The sequence below is a fragment of the Tachysurus vachellii genome, chromosome 19, assembly GCF_030014155.1.
Source record: "Tachysurus vachellii isolate PV-2020 chromosome 19, HZAU_Pvac_v1, whole genome shotgun sequence".
NCBI classification, from domain to species: domain Eukaryota; kingdom Metazoa; phylum Chordata; class Actinopteri; order Siluriformes; family Bagridae; genus Tachysurus; species Tachysurus vachellii.
This window is the reverse complement of record NC_083478.1, coordinates 19,867,967-19,880,466: the sequence shown is the minus strand read 5'-3', so window position 1 is coordinate 19,880,466 and position 12,500 is coordinate 19,867,967. Positions and strand designations below refer to the sequence as shown.

The 12,500-nt window shown below is 40.5% G+C and overlaps 1 protein-coding gene across 9 annotated transcripts in view; it reads right to left on the bottom strand.

Annotated features, from left to right (window-relative positions):
- Nucleotides 1-12,500, bottom strand: part of LOC132862616 (utrophin-like) — a 181,667-nt gene that overhangs the window by 142,592 nt on the left and 26,575 nt on the right. For all 9 annotated transcript variants that reach the window (XM_060894720.1, XM_060894710.1, XM_060894718.1 and 6 more), the window contains 5 exons: nt 12,257-12,414; nt 8,110-8,334; nt 1,367-1,548; nt 1,095-1,245; nt 788-907 (listed from right to left, as the gene is read on the bottom strand). In XM_060894720.1, coding sequence (XP_060750703.1) covers nt 788-907; nt 1,095-1,245; nt 1,367-1,548; nt 8,110-8,334; nt 12,257-12,414 — 836 coding nt within the window. The remainder of the gene's footprint in view (nt 1-787; nt 908-1,094; nt 1,246-1,366; nt 1,549-8,109; nt 8,335-12,256; nt 12,415-12,500) is intronic.

Sequence of the window (12,500 nt, the reverse complement as noted above, 5' to 3'; positions counted from 1 at the left end):
TAGGTCTAAGTAGCTCTAAGTAGCTATAAACATCTATGAGTGGCTATAAGCAGCTATAAGTAGCTTTAAGTAGCTCCAAGTAGCTAGAAGCAGTGAAAAGTAGCTAGAAGCATCTACAAACATCTAGGAGTAGGTATAAATAGATCTATGTAGCTATAAGCATCTATGTGCAGCTATAAATGGCTATAAGCAGCTATTAGTCACTATAAGAAGCTCTAAGTAGCTGCAAATATCTATAAGCATCATCTATAAACAGCCGTCAGCTCTTAAAGCTGTAATCCTCAGCGAGCTTCGGCAGACAAACACAGGCATTAAGGTTCAAAGAGCGCCGTGTGTCATTACGAGCCGCAGAGTGAACGACGGCATGTCGTATTAAACACCTCCTCGAAAGAGCGGAGCTGCTGCGCTCGGACGTTAGACACACAATACATCACAAAATGGAAAGGGGGGAAGATCACCGTGTGGTGTGACGTCAGGGTAACAATCACAGGAGTGGGTTTTAATCACATAACAGCACAAGTTTTGTTTTCATCTGACGCCAAGACCCTTTTTTTGTTTAATGACACTTTGTACTTTTTATCCGTTTATAGCTACATTCAATTTTGACGAATGTCAATGATTCTCTCTCCCTCTCTGACACACAGACTCAATCCTCTCTCTCAAATTCTCTCATACACACAGTCCTATCTCTATTACACACACACACACACTCTCTGTCTCTCTCTCTGTCCGTCTCTCCGTCCCTCTCTCCGTCCCTCTCTCCGTCACTTGGTTGATGTGTCCATACCTGAAGTTTCTCCTCCAGAGCAGCGGTGGCGCTCTCCCCGCTGTTCTCGTCTACCACCACCACCATGTGAGTCAAAGAGTTCACCTTGACCTGCTCAGCCTCCAGGTCGCTCTGCAGAGTCTGAAACCAAACACAAACACAAAGGTCAAGAAGGAGGAGGTCACCCGAACCCCTCTTACTTCCAACATGACCCAAACATTTATCTCCACTCTCCAATCACGAGATACGTCTAAACGTTCCTCTGTCATTAAGACACTAACTGCTTGTGAGGCTCAGAGGTTGCAAGACGTCCAGAGAGCTCACTTACTCTGTGCTGCTCAATCTGAGCCAGGTATCCCGGCATGCCTCCCGCCATGGGCTCTGTTTCCATTTTACGGATCCGCCCCTCTGTCTCCTTCAGCCAATCAGAAAGCTGCTGGAGCTGCTGATGCTGGAGGTCCATGAGAACTTCATGAAGTCTGAAACAATAATAAAAACAGTTTCATGTTATACAAATAATTGGAGCACGAAACAGATACATGTACTAGAACTGAGTGTGTGTGTGTGTATGCGCTTGTGTGTGTGTGTGTGCGCAATCACCTGGCCTGGCGGTCCATACTGTTGACACGAAGGGCCTCCCAGCGCGAGTTCAGCAGAGTCATCTGCTCACGGATCTCGTCCTCTTCCTCCTCACTCAGGCTGCCCTGAGAAATCAGCTGGTTTCCCACCTGCAGCACGTTACCCACGCTGCTCTGGTGCGCCGTCAGCTCCATCATGAACTCCTGAGAGAGAGAAAAAAAATAAAACATGTCACATTAACATCAACACAATCCCAGATTTATATTAACATGCTATCGTTTCTATAGCAACCGCTTCGTTCACAGGGACATACGGTATGAATACAACAAATGCTCCATGTATTTAAAACGAATTATTTAAAGAATAATGTAGAATTGGTGAAATTGTAAAACCTTCTGTAAGGAGATTTAAAGATTATTTGACGTTTTGAAGGAAGGAAGGAAGGAAGGAAGGAGTCTCCGGTGTCAGAGCTTGGACAGTCAGTAGGTTTTCCTCCACAGGAAAGTCTTCACCACTGAGGGAGACGGTTACGATGTGCGGTTTCTCAGTAACCCTCGTAGCTAACAACTTTAACTGTAACTATAAATGGATAAAAATCCACTTCGTCCATCATTCATTCATTCATTCATTTTCTACCGCCTATCCGAACTACCTCGGGTCACGGGGAGCCTGTGCCTATCTCATCGGGCATCAAGGCAGGATACACCCTGGACGGAGTGCCAACCCATCACAGGGCACACACACACACTCTCATTCACTCACGCAATCACACACTATGGACAATTTTCCAGAGATGCCAATCAACCTACCATGCATGTCTTTGGACCGGGGGAGGAAACCGGAGTACCCGGAGGAAACCCCTGAGGCAAGGCGGAGGCGGGAATCGAACCCCCAACCCTGGAGGTGTGAGGCGAACGTGCTAACCACTAAGCCACCGTGCCCCCCCACTTCGTCCATCAATAAATAGATAAAAACTCTTCGAGATGTTCCGTCGTTGCACGTCGTCGAACATTTTGTTTTATTCCTTGCATATTGTAAGTCAATGCTAAATGCTTTGATACTCACATAAATGTACTGGTCAGAAAGGTTAAATCTCGCATTGGTTTTTCTTTATCGTAATAAATCTTCTTATACCCATTCTTCTAAACAACTTTTGGTCAAAACGACAGTGCTTCCAATATCGGATTATGGTGACGTAGTTTATACAGTAGGTCCGCTTCAAAAAGTCGTAATCTGCGCTCTAGTCGATTCTTTAATTTCTGCGTTCCTAAAGTCCGTACGTCCTTTTGGTCGATGCTCTTTTCAGTTTTCTGCTGCATATGATTGGAATCACATGTCTCTTAAGCTTAGTTCATTTATATCGCTTTCTTCCTTTAAATATTCAATTCAGTCACTAAGGCCCCGTTCACACTGCAGGTAAAAGTGGCCCAAATCTGATTTTTTTGGGGTCAAGTGACCAGGTCAGACTTCTTCAGGTGTAGTGTGAACACTCAAATCTACACCAGATCTGATTTTTTCAAATCAGATTCAGACCACTTCCATATGTGGTCCTGAATCAGACCCAAATCTGATTTTTTTCCAATGTGGCCGCAGTGTGAACAACCGAGGCGGATTTGATGCGCCTTTTACGTCAATCTACATCGACATTCGTCACAATTATGCGCCGGCGAGTTCGCACACAAACGTGACTACGCCTACAAAATGGATCAAATAACACTGGATTCAATAACAAAATGGATTCAAAACACTGCGTCTCTGTGCTGCCATTACACAAACATTTAGAAAGAAAAGTGAAAATGCTTACTTCCTCCATAACCTCGCCAACTTTAGCGCAACGGCGTGCTGCGTGTGACGTCATTGTTATTGTTCGTTTGCGCATGCGGGTCAGTTCGAAACAGCAAACAGTTCACACTGGTATCTGATATAGGCCACATTTTAAAAGGTAATGTGAACAGCCAAACAAAAAAAATCAGATCTGAGCAAAATATCCGAATCGAGCGTTAAGACTCGCAGTGTGAACGCGGCCTAACTCACGATCACTGTACTTGTTTTTAGTTTTTGTTTGTTTTTACATGTCATTGTTTATAGCTGTGTTTGTGTATTGTATTTGTTTTTTTGTTCCCTCTTTGTCAGGTCGTCATTGTAAACGAGAACTGGTTCTCAACTGACTCACCTGGTTAAATAAAGAAAGAATAAACGTTGCTAAAAATGCGAAATATTTTACTGTTTAACGGATTTAAATGACATCGGGGCACAGAATCCGACCCGCTGTGTTCTTGTAGCTGAAATTCTTCGGTAACTAGACCTCTAATTCAGAGAGCTGTTAAAGTGTCACACGTGGTAGTCATTAAATCTGCGCTTTGTTGACTACACCCTACTTCAAACTGTAATTTACGTCCAAATTCCTACATACTTTTCCATAATCCTACCACAGACACACGCGTATCTATACCTACACATGAACTGATAAAATCTCCTCTCGTTCCGATAATCTTCAGAAGATCTGTAGAAGAGTCTGATATCCAGCCGGTAGTGTTAATGTCGTCACCTATTTTTAACTTAGTCTTAATCTTGTGCCAAATGTCCTTGTTAGTTTTAGTCATATTTAGTCATTCACGTATCTTTTTTTGTTAGTCAAGTTTTAGTCGACTAAAAGTCTTTTAATTTTAGTCTAGTTTTAGTCAAACAATTGTAGTCTTTTTTTAACACATTATTACTGAGATTATTACTGATAAACATTTCAGTAAAAAAGTGTTTCACAGATGTTTCACTCGAACTTGACCGCACATCACATTTTTTACTTTATTGATACTGCTTTTAATCGTAATGCAAAGACCGGTCATCGGGACATAAGCTGTCATGTACAATAAAAGAGCCTGAGCAGAGACAGGAAATATAATTTAACACAAAAAGCCTGACTAGACCAGGGGTGGACTTGCGCTCAGGACTTTTTTTTTGAGCAGCGTGTGGACAAATTGTTTCTACGCACACACTAAACAGCGCGAAGCCGCGAACTCGTTGTGAATATTTTAAAGGCGTAACAGCTGATGAAAAAGCAGAGACGATTGTAGACGAAAATGAAGAGAGATTTTATCTTAGTTTTTATTTTATACAAAACATTTTCGTCTCGTCTTTTTCTTCAACAATAACGCATGTTAATTTAGTCTTAGTCAGCGTTTTTGGACAGTGGTGCAGTCTCGTCATCGTCTCGTCTTAGTCATGAAAAAAAAGGTTGTTGACGAACATATTTCGTCCCGTCTCGTCTGACGAGATTAACACTACCAGCCGGCGTGGTGTCCGTAAGCTCTTTCCTAGACCGGTGTAAAACTTCCACCTAATCCGAGCTATTCGATTTCCACTAAAAGCCTGAGCTTAAAGATACCATCAGCACCAGGCAGAAAAAAAAGCAGCTTGACGATCGCTATCGCAGAACGTGCCGTATGAGCGCAATGCTGCTTTTAGATATCTTTGATCTTTGATCTCTATCGAGGCACCAAATTCCGAGTCCTGATGCGATTCATGTTGCATGAGACTAAAGAAATCGTCCACGATGCTCGATGGCTAAAATTCTACAGGAGTTATAAAGTGAAGAAATACAAACGTACAACAACGTGTAGCTTGGAATTTCCAGAAAAACTAAACAATTCCCACTCGACTCGGAATTCTGAGTCTACGTCAAGAAGGTCCCGAGTTCAGCAAGTGACGTCTAGTCGACCTGCTTACGACATCAACAGTAAACATAGTAGAACCTTGGAGCAAACTGTTAGCTAGCTACGTCAGAACAGATTTTTGTCCACTTCCAACTTAACAATTATAATCAGTAACTTCGTTTTATGTAGGAAATGTGACTAAAAATATTTTGCGAATGGAAAAAATGAACTGCATGGCTTGTCAGGGTTGCCAGATCAGATAATATCCCCTGCTAGTGGCTATTTTTGAATTCAATTTAAACCTAAAAACAAGGCCTCAGTCTTAATTAGAGATTGGTGTCGTGAGCTGATGCATAGAACTTATGAAACAATGATATACAAAAACACCAATAACATCACCTCAGCGATTAGTGAAAATTTGGTCAATTTGATTCTTCAAATGAATAAAAGTTTTGCAGACTGAATAGTTTTGTTTATCCTGTCCAACTTTCCTGTCTCTGTAAACTGGCGGATTTAGACACACCCTGCTAAATTTAAAATAGCCTGCTGTGTTCGCCTTCCGTGAAAACCGAGCTAGCTGCTGGAGTGATTGAGCGCTTAAATACTTGTGTTCACTGCCTGTGGCTGAGCTCTGGGTCACTTCACCCCAGAACAGCCATGGCAACCTCAGAACAAAACACGGTGAGGGCGGATCGCTGGGAGCCAGACGACCGTGACAGATAACACACACACTCAGAAAATGAGAGAGAGAGAGAGAGAGAGAGAGAGAGAGAGAGAGAGAGAGAGAGAGAGAGAGAGAGACAGAGAGAGAGAGACAGAGAGAGAGAGGCAGAGAGAGAGAGGCAGAGAGAGAGACAGAGAGAGAGAGACAGACAGAGAGAGAGACAGACAGAGACAGAGAGAGAGACAGAGAGAGAGACAGAGAGAGAGAGACAGACAGAGAGAGACAGAGAGAGAGAGAGACAGACAGAGACAGAGAGAGAGACAGAGAGAGAGACAGAGAGAGAGAGACAGAGAGAGAGACAGAGAGAGAGAGAGAGAGAGAGAGAGAGAGAGAGAGAGAGAGAGAGAGAGAGAGATAACACACACTTAGAAAACAAGAGAGAGAGACAGAGAGAGCGACAGCAACAGAGAGGGAGGGACAGAGAAACAGAAACAGAGAGAGAGACAGAGAGAGAGAGAGAGAGAGAGAGAGAGAGAGAGAGAGAGAGAGAGAGAGAGAGAGAGAGAGAGACAGAGACAGAGACAGAGAGAGAGAGAGAGAGAGAGACAGAGAGAGAGAGAGAGAGAGACAGAGAGAGAGAGAGAGAGAGAGATAGACACAGAGAGACAGAGAGAGACACAGAGAGACAGAGAGAGAGAGAGACAGAGAGAGAGAGAGAGAGAGAGAGATAGACACGGAGGGAGTTCTTGTAGGCAAAAGGATTCAAAAGAAAACCCTTATCATCCCCTTCATCAGCTGTAATATTGTTTCTTTGTGTAACTTCGAGAACAGAGAACGGTATGAAAAAGCAAAAGCTGCACCAGATACCAGAAATCTGTCGACTTCCACAACTAAAGGTTCTCATTTCCTCCAGCTCAAAACTCACAGGAACTAAACTTTTTTTTTGGTTTGTTTTTGGTTGCAGACACGACACTAAGGGATCTTTCACCATACACAGGCCCATTTATTCCATTTGAATGGACCTCTGGGGTAGAAACAGACCAGTGAAGTGAGAACACAATAAACAAACTCGCTTGTGGAACAAATAAACCCTTAGCGCTCGAGCGAGGGGGGTCGATCTACTTCCACATGACTGCTTCCTACGGTCGAAACTAAAAACATACTGTGAAGAAATTTGGACAGAAAAACAAAAAGAGAAACTAAACGCTGGATGTGACATATAATATTTTATACAATAATCGTATCTAGAGTGTTCCATTTGCGATCACTTGTGAACTTACTTCCGTTTGGGAGGAGTTTAGCGCTGACGTATGTGGCTTGAACAACCACATTCATTTACACCTGTCCAGTTTCATCTGAAACGCGTCCCAGACCACCTCCTGAAGGGGTTTGAACCATCGGATTTATATCCGTCTATGAAACGTTTCGGAGGGCATTTAGACCTGGTCTTTTTACCGTCGGATAGCTATCGGATCACAGAAAACGTGTGAAGTGACCAGGTGTAAAAAGCCCCTTAGGAAAAGGTTGCCTTGATCAGATACAAAAGACCATACAGTTTTGGGGAACGTACAATTGGTCGGTGAAGATAAATCAAGATTTTTATTGGTTCAGGTGCATCAAAAGTGTAACAAGCACCAGAATGGGAGTGAGATGTGTCAAATCCTCGTCCTCTAGCACTCTAGAAAAGCCCATTCCTGAGAGCATTAGCACATCTCTGTTTATTTGACTTGTTTTTGTCCCATAAGCCTCCACCTTTACCATTAGGAATGCAAACCTACCCCTAACCTCATTACAACCCCACTGTCAGGACACCTTCCCTACACTCCCAACCCCTACATCCATCACTGTATGTTTCGATGTTTGGGAGTTTAGAACTGCCTCACTCCACAGAATTCCTGACATTCCTTGCATGTTGTGACCGTGTACTCTGACAGTAGGAGGGACCAAAGGAGGCTACAAATTCCTTTTGGAGTAGAAAGGTGGTGTTTGCAGTCTGAACAGGGACACGGTGACTTCTCCTTATCTTCCCAAACTTGACTGTTTTCGGCAGGTTCTCAGGATTGTTGGAATATTAGATCGAGTGTTAATAACCAGCAAGCAAGCCTGAGGCAACAGGGGCAAGGAAGAACTTTATAGTAACAGATTGTAAAGGAAACCCATCAGATAGTGAGATTATAAATCAGACAAACAGAACCCTGTGTTGAAAGAACCATCTTTTCTGGGATGAGTCTTGGGATGGTCTTTATTATTACAGCATCTGAAGGTGCAATTGTGCAGCATCGCAGTGAAATGATCTACTGCCCTATGAAGCCAGCATCCCTTCCAGGTTAAATTTACTCTTAGCAATTGAAAAAAAAAAAAAAAAGTCAAGAGGCCTCGAGATTGATCCGATGCTTCATAAAGAAAAATGTCGATTACGCGACATAATGTTCAGAATAAAACTTCAGTACCTCATGCGTATGGAACTGATCCTTAACTTCCTCCACGTCATCAGAAACCTCGTCCTGGATCTGCAACGCGTCCTCGGCAGACAGCAGCCACGTGAGCACCTCCTCCAGCGTGACCTGGTAGGATTCCAGGTCCATCTCCGTCCCTGCTTCCATGTCCGTATCCCTGTCCGTGCTTGGGATCTCGGCCGGCGATCTGCCCACCTCCTCCGGTGCTCCAGCCAATCCCTGGAGAAGAGGTGGACGAGAAGACGGTGCAAATAGTCCGTCAAGAACAAGGAGGTTTATATAGAAAGACAGGGGGTTTTTTTTGGAAGCCTATGGAGAGAGAATTCTGGGTGGGTTCATTTTTAATACCATGCTGGTTTTGGGTGGTGTTTACTGGTTAGATGTTAATTATACTAGAGTTACTAGCAAATCCTTGCTGGTAAATCTGGTCTTGCTAGTCACTGCAATTCAACTAGCATGCATTGTTAAGCTCTTAGCTGGATTCATTATCAAGGAAAAAAACTAAATATATACACATTCACCCATAAAACACCTGACATTTCCAAACAGGACTAAATACCAGCATTGGAAATGTCAAGAGAAAGTGTGTGTGTGTGTGTGTGTGTGTGTTTGTGTAATTGTAACAGAAGCAGGTTTTTCTTCATGGAGGAAATACCACTGTGTTTCATTCTAAAGCGAGGTGTTTTTTTGTAACAGACACTCCCAAACCGTGCCCTACTAAAACACAACACCGCACCCAACAAATCTGCAAAATAATAATGTTGATGTTAGATAGAAGAAGTCAATGGGAAAGTAGTTAGAGCGTTAAAACGCAGATGATCCAGATGATCCAGCAACATGAAGCTTAAAGTCATACTGAAATTTACTGGCATTCGTTAAGGAGTCATCTTTCTAGCGTGAGAGTTTTAACACCTAGACTAGAGTGTACACAGCTGCCACGGGGACGAGTCCACGGCTAAACTAAAAAACACCGAGTCCACGGCTAAACTAAAAAACTCGGGGACCGAGTCCACGGCTAAACTAAAAAACAAAGCGTTATTTATGAGCAGAGAAAGTCGACAAAAATGCATTTGGTAAAAACATTATTATTATTTTTTTTTTTGTTGTTGTTGTTATTTTTTGTTTTTTAAATATTCTGCAATTTTACCAGAATACTACCATTCATAATATAGTAGTTAAAATGTAATTATAAAACAAAAAAAAAAATATATAATATATTTGTTCAAAAATATATGCAACAAAAAAAAAGCAAAAATAAAAAAAGAACAACAGGAAAGGTGCAAACGATTTTTTGCAATTACGTGTAATAAAAATAGAGAAAAATTAAATCAAGCAAAAAAATAATAATAATAATTAAATTAAAAACAAAACAAAATAAATAAACAAATAATCTATAATAAATAATTAGCAATAACTAAAACTTGTGTTGTGAAATGACCCACATAAAATAACAAAAATAACTGCAATTAACATAAAAAAACAAACTATTAGTAAATGATAAAAAAAATACAAAAAGCAACAATAAAAGACAATAATTTATTTTCTTATGTCAAATTACTGATTTCAACGTACAACATGTTGATTTTGTTTTGTAGAATAAATTATAAATTGCTGCAAATGTGCTGAATGAAAAAAATTATAAAAAAAAAAAATCATTACATTATCAACTTAAATATCTGGTTTCTGTATTTGGTTTGTTATTTTTGGCCACTTTAGGAGAAAACACACACACACATACACATACACACAAACACATATACACACAAACACACATACACACAAACACACACATGTATACACACACACGTATACAAACAAACACACACACACACGTATACACACACACACACACACACACACAAAACATAAAAACTCCACAATGCAATAATCGCTCCAGTTCACAGCTTTAAATAAAGTCTGGTTGATCAGTGCAGATTTGTGCAGAATGACCTTCACTGGAAAAGTCACTGAATCAAAATATGCACTGACAAACTGAGCACAAACCCACACACTCAGCTAGACAATGTGTATGTGTGTGTAAGAGCGAGAGAGAAAGAAAGAGAGTGGGGGGGGAATCAAGTAAGCAAGAATTATTTGTGTGTGTGAGCGAGAGAAAGAGAGAGTGAGAGGAAGAGAGAGAGAAAGAGCGAGCAAGTAAGCAAAAAGCATAAATTGTGTGTGTGTGTGTGTGTGTGTGTGAGAGAAAGTATGTACATGTGGAAAGTTAAAAGTTAAATTAGGAGATGGGCATGAGAAACTTTGTGTGTGTGTGTGTGTGTGTGTGTGTGTGTGGCTACAACTAAACACACTGGGTTAAAATAGCTGAGGTTTGGTAATACACAACCTTCTAAATGGCAAACATATGCCAGATTCTCTCCACACACACAAACACACACACACACACACACACACGCACACACACACAATAAAAGTGCAATACTGAGAGCCGAATGTTGATCGGGTGTGTGGGCTGAGCAGAGAAAGACTTTTCATAACTTTCCTTAGAATTGTACAGTGTGTGTGTGTGTGTCGGTGTGTGTGTTTGGTCGGCTGCACTCGAGTGGACAGAGTGAAAATGATGACTCAGTCTCGCCAGCGGAAAAAGAGTGAAAGCGAGTGCAGCGCGAGAACTGAGTGCTGTGGAAGGGGTAGGTTCTGAGTCACATCTACACCACAGGGGCAGTTCTCTAAACACTAAAAGAGCCAGACTTACACCACTCTGACTTCTCTTTCCTGTTCTGATGAACCAGAAAGATTAATATCTTTTATTATCGGAAAGAATTTTATTTATAAAAATTATAATGATGTTAAAATGTTGAACTTATTTTTTTTACATTGAATTTTTTTCCATGGTTTAAAGTTCTATATAATTCAAATTTCAATTTATAAAATAACAATAAATAAAAATACATATTCTTATTAATAATTAACAAATGTATTATTATTTAGTTTTTTTTCCCCCAGTGAAACACTACAGCAAAGAAGTGGTCAAATATTTTCTAGTAATTTTTTTTTATTGTAAAATGTGAACCATTTTTATTTTTTCTTTCTGAAGTTTACATATTTTTATGAAAAAAAAAGAAAAATTATTTAAATATAAAAAAAATACACACTATTAATTAAAACACTACTGCCTAGAAAGAGCTGAAATTAATTTTTAAAAAAATTTAATTTTATTTAAAATTCGAATTTTATTTTTTTTAAAATAAAATTAAAATTACATTTTATTAAAAATAAAAAAATATTTTTAACAATTTTTGAATGCGACATTGCTGTACTGCATTCAAAAATTGTTAGAAATATTTTTGATTTTTAAAAACTTTTAATTTTAATTTTATTAAAAAAATAAAAAATGATTTCTAACAATTTATGAATGCAACATTACTGCTGGCAAATTCTGACAGAAACTATTTAAATATTTATTTACAACTTCATCAATTATAAATGTTTTCACTTTTATTATTATTTTTATTATTATTAAAGTTTCTAGTGAAGCGACAATCGTCACTGAAACCGGAAGTCGGGGCAGAACGTATCGCAGTGGGCGGGACCCTTCAGACTCTCGAGAGCGTTTGATTGGACAGAAAACCAGATGAGAAGCTCGAGTGCCAAACGACGTCATCCGTTTTGGAGCACGGCAGCTTATAGATAACTTTAAGGCTGACGTATTTACGTAAAAAAAAAAAAAAAAGCACAAAACTTGCTGTGAACCGTCCGTTTTATTCGTCCGTGTAAACGAGTTGTTACTATAGAAACTACTTTATGTTTATTGATTAATATCCAGATGTTCAGATAAAAGCGTTTAACAGCTGAATGAACAGAGTGAATGTATTTATGAAGAAATGGATCGCGCCACTCAGGAGCCTGTTCACTGTTGGCATTTACAGGTTAGTGAATTTATTCAGTGAGGAGTAACAAAGTCGTCTTTGTTCTCGCTCGGTCTCTGTAACCCTTCCTGCACACTTCCTCCCCTCGAAAGTTCAATTACTTTAATTTGGAAAGCCAGACAGCGTTCACGTTGGGTTTGTTAGCCCGTGTGGACGTACTGAATGAGAACTGACACAACGTTCGATGATGTGCTGATGATGAATGAACTGGATGGTGGAGTAAAGGATGAGATTGTGATTATTCTGTGCTTCACCTGAGTGCTAACAGGATGGTCCTCCTCCACTTTGTACTTCCTGGGCAGGGTCTCAACTTCTCGGATGTCGTCCATGGTGACGTCGTTGGGCAGCTCGGCGAACAGAGACGTCACGTACATGATGATGGATTTTTTATCCGGCAGCTGCACAGCTACATCTTGAGAAAGTGACGTACGAGAAACGTCGTTATTTCTGTTCGGTGGAGTGTGTGAGGAAGGGGTGTGGAATGTGTATGGTGTGTCT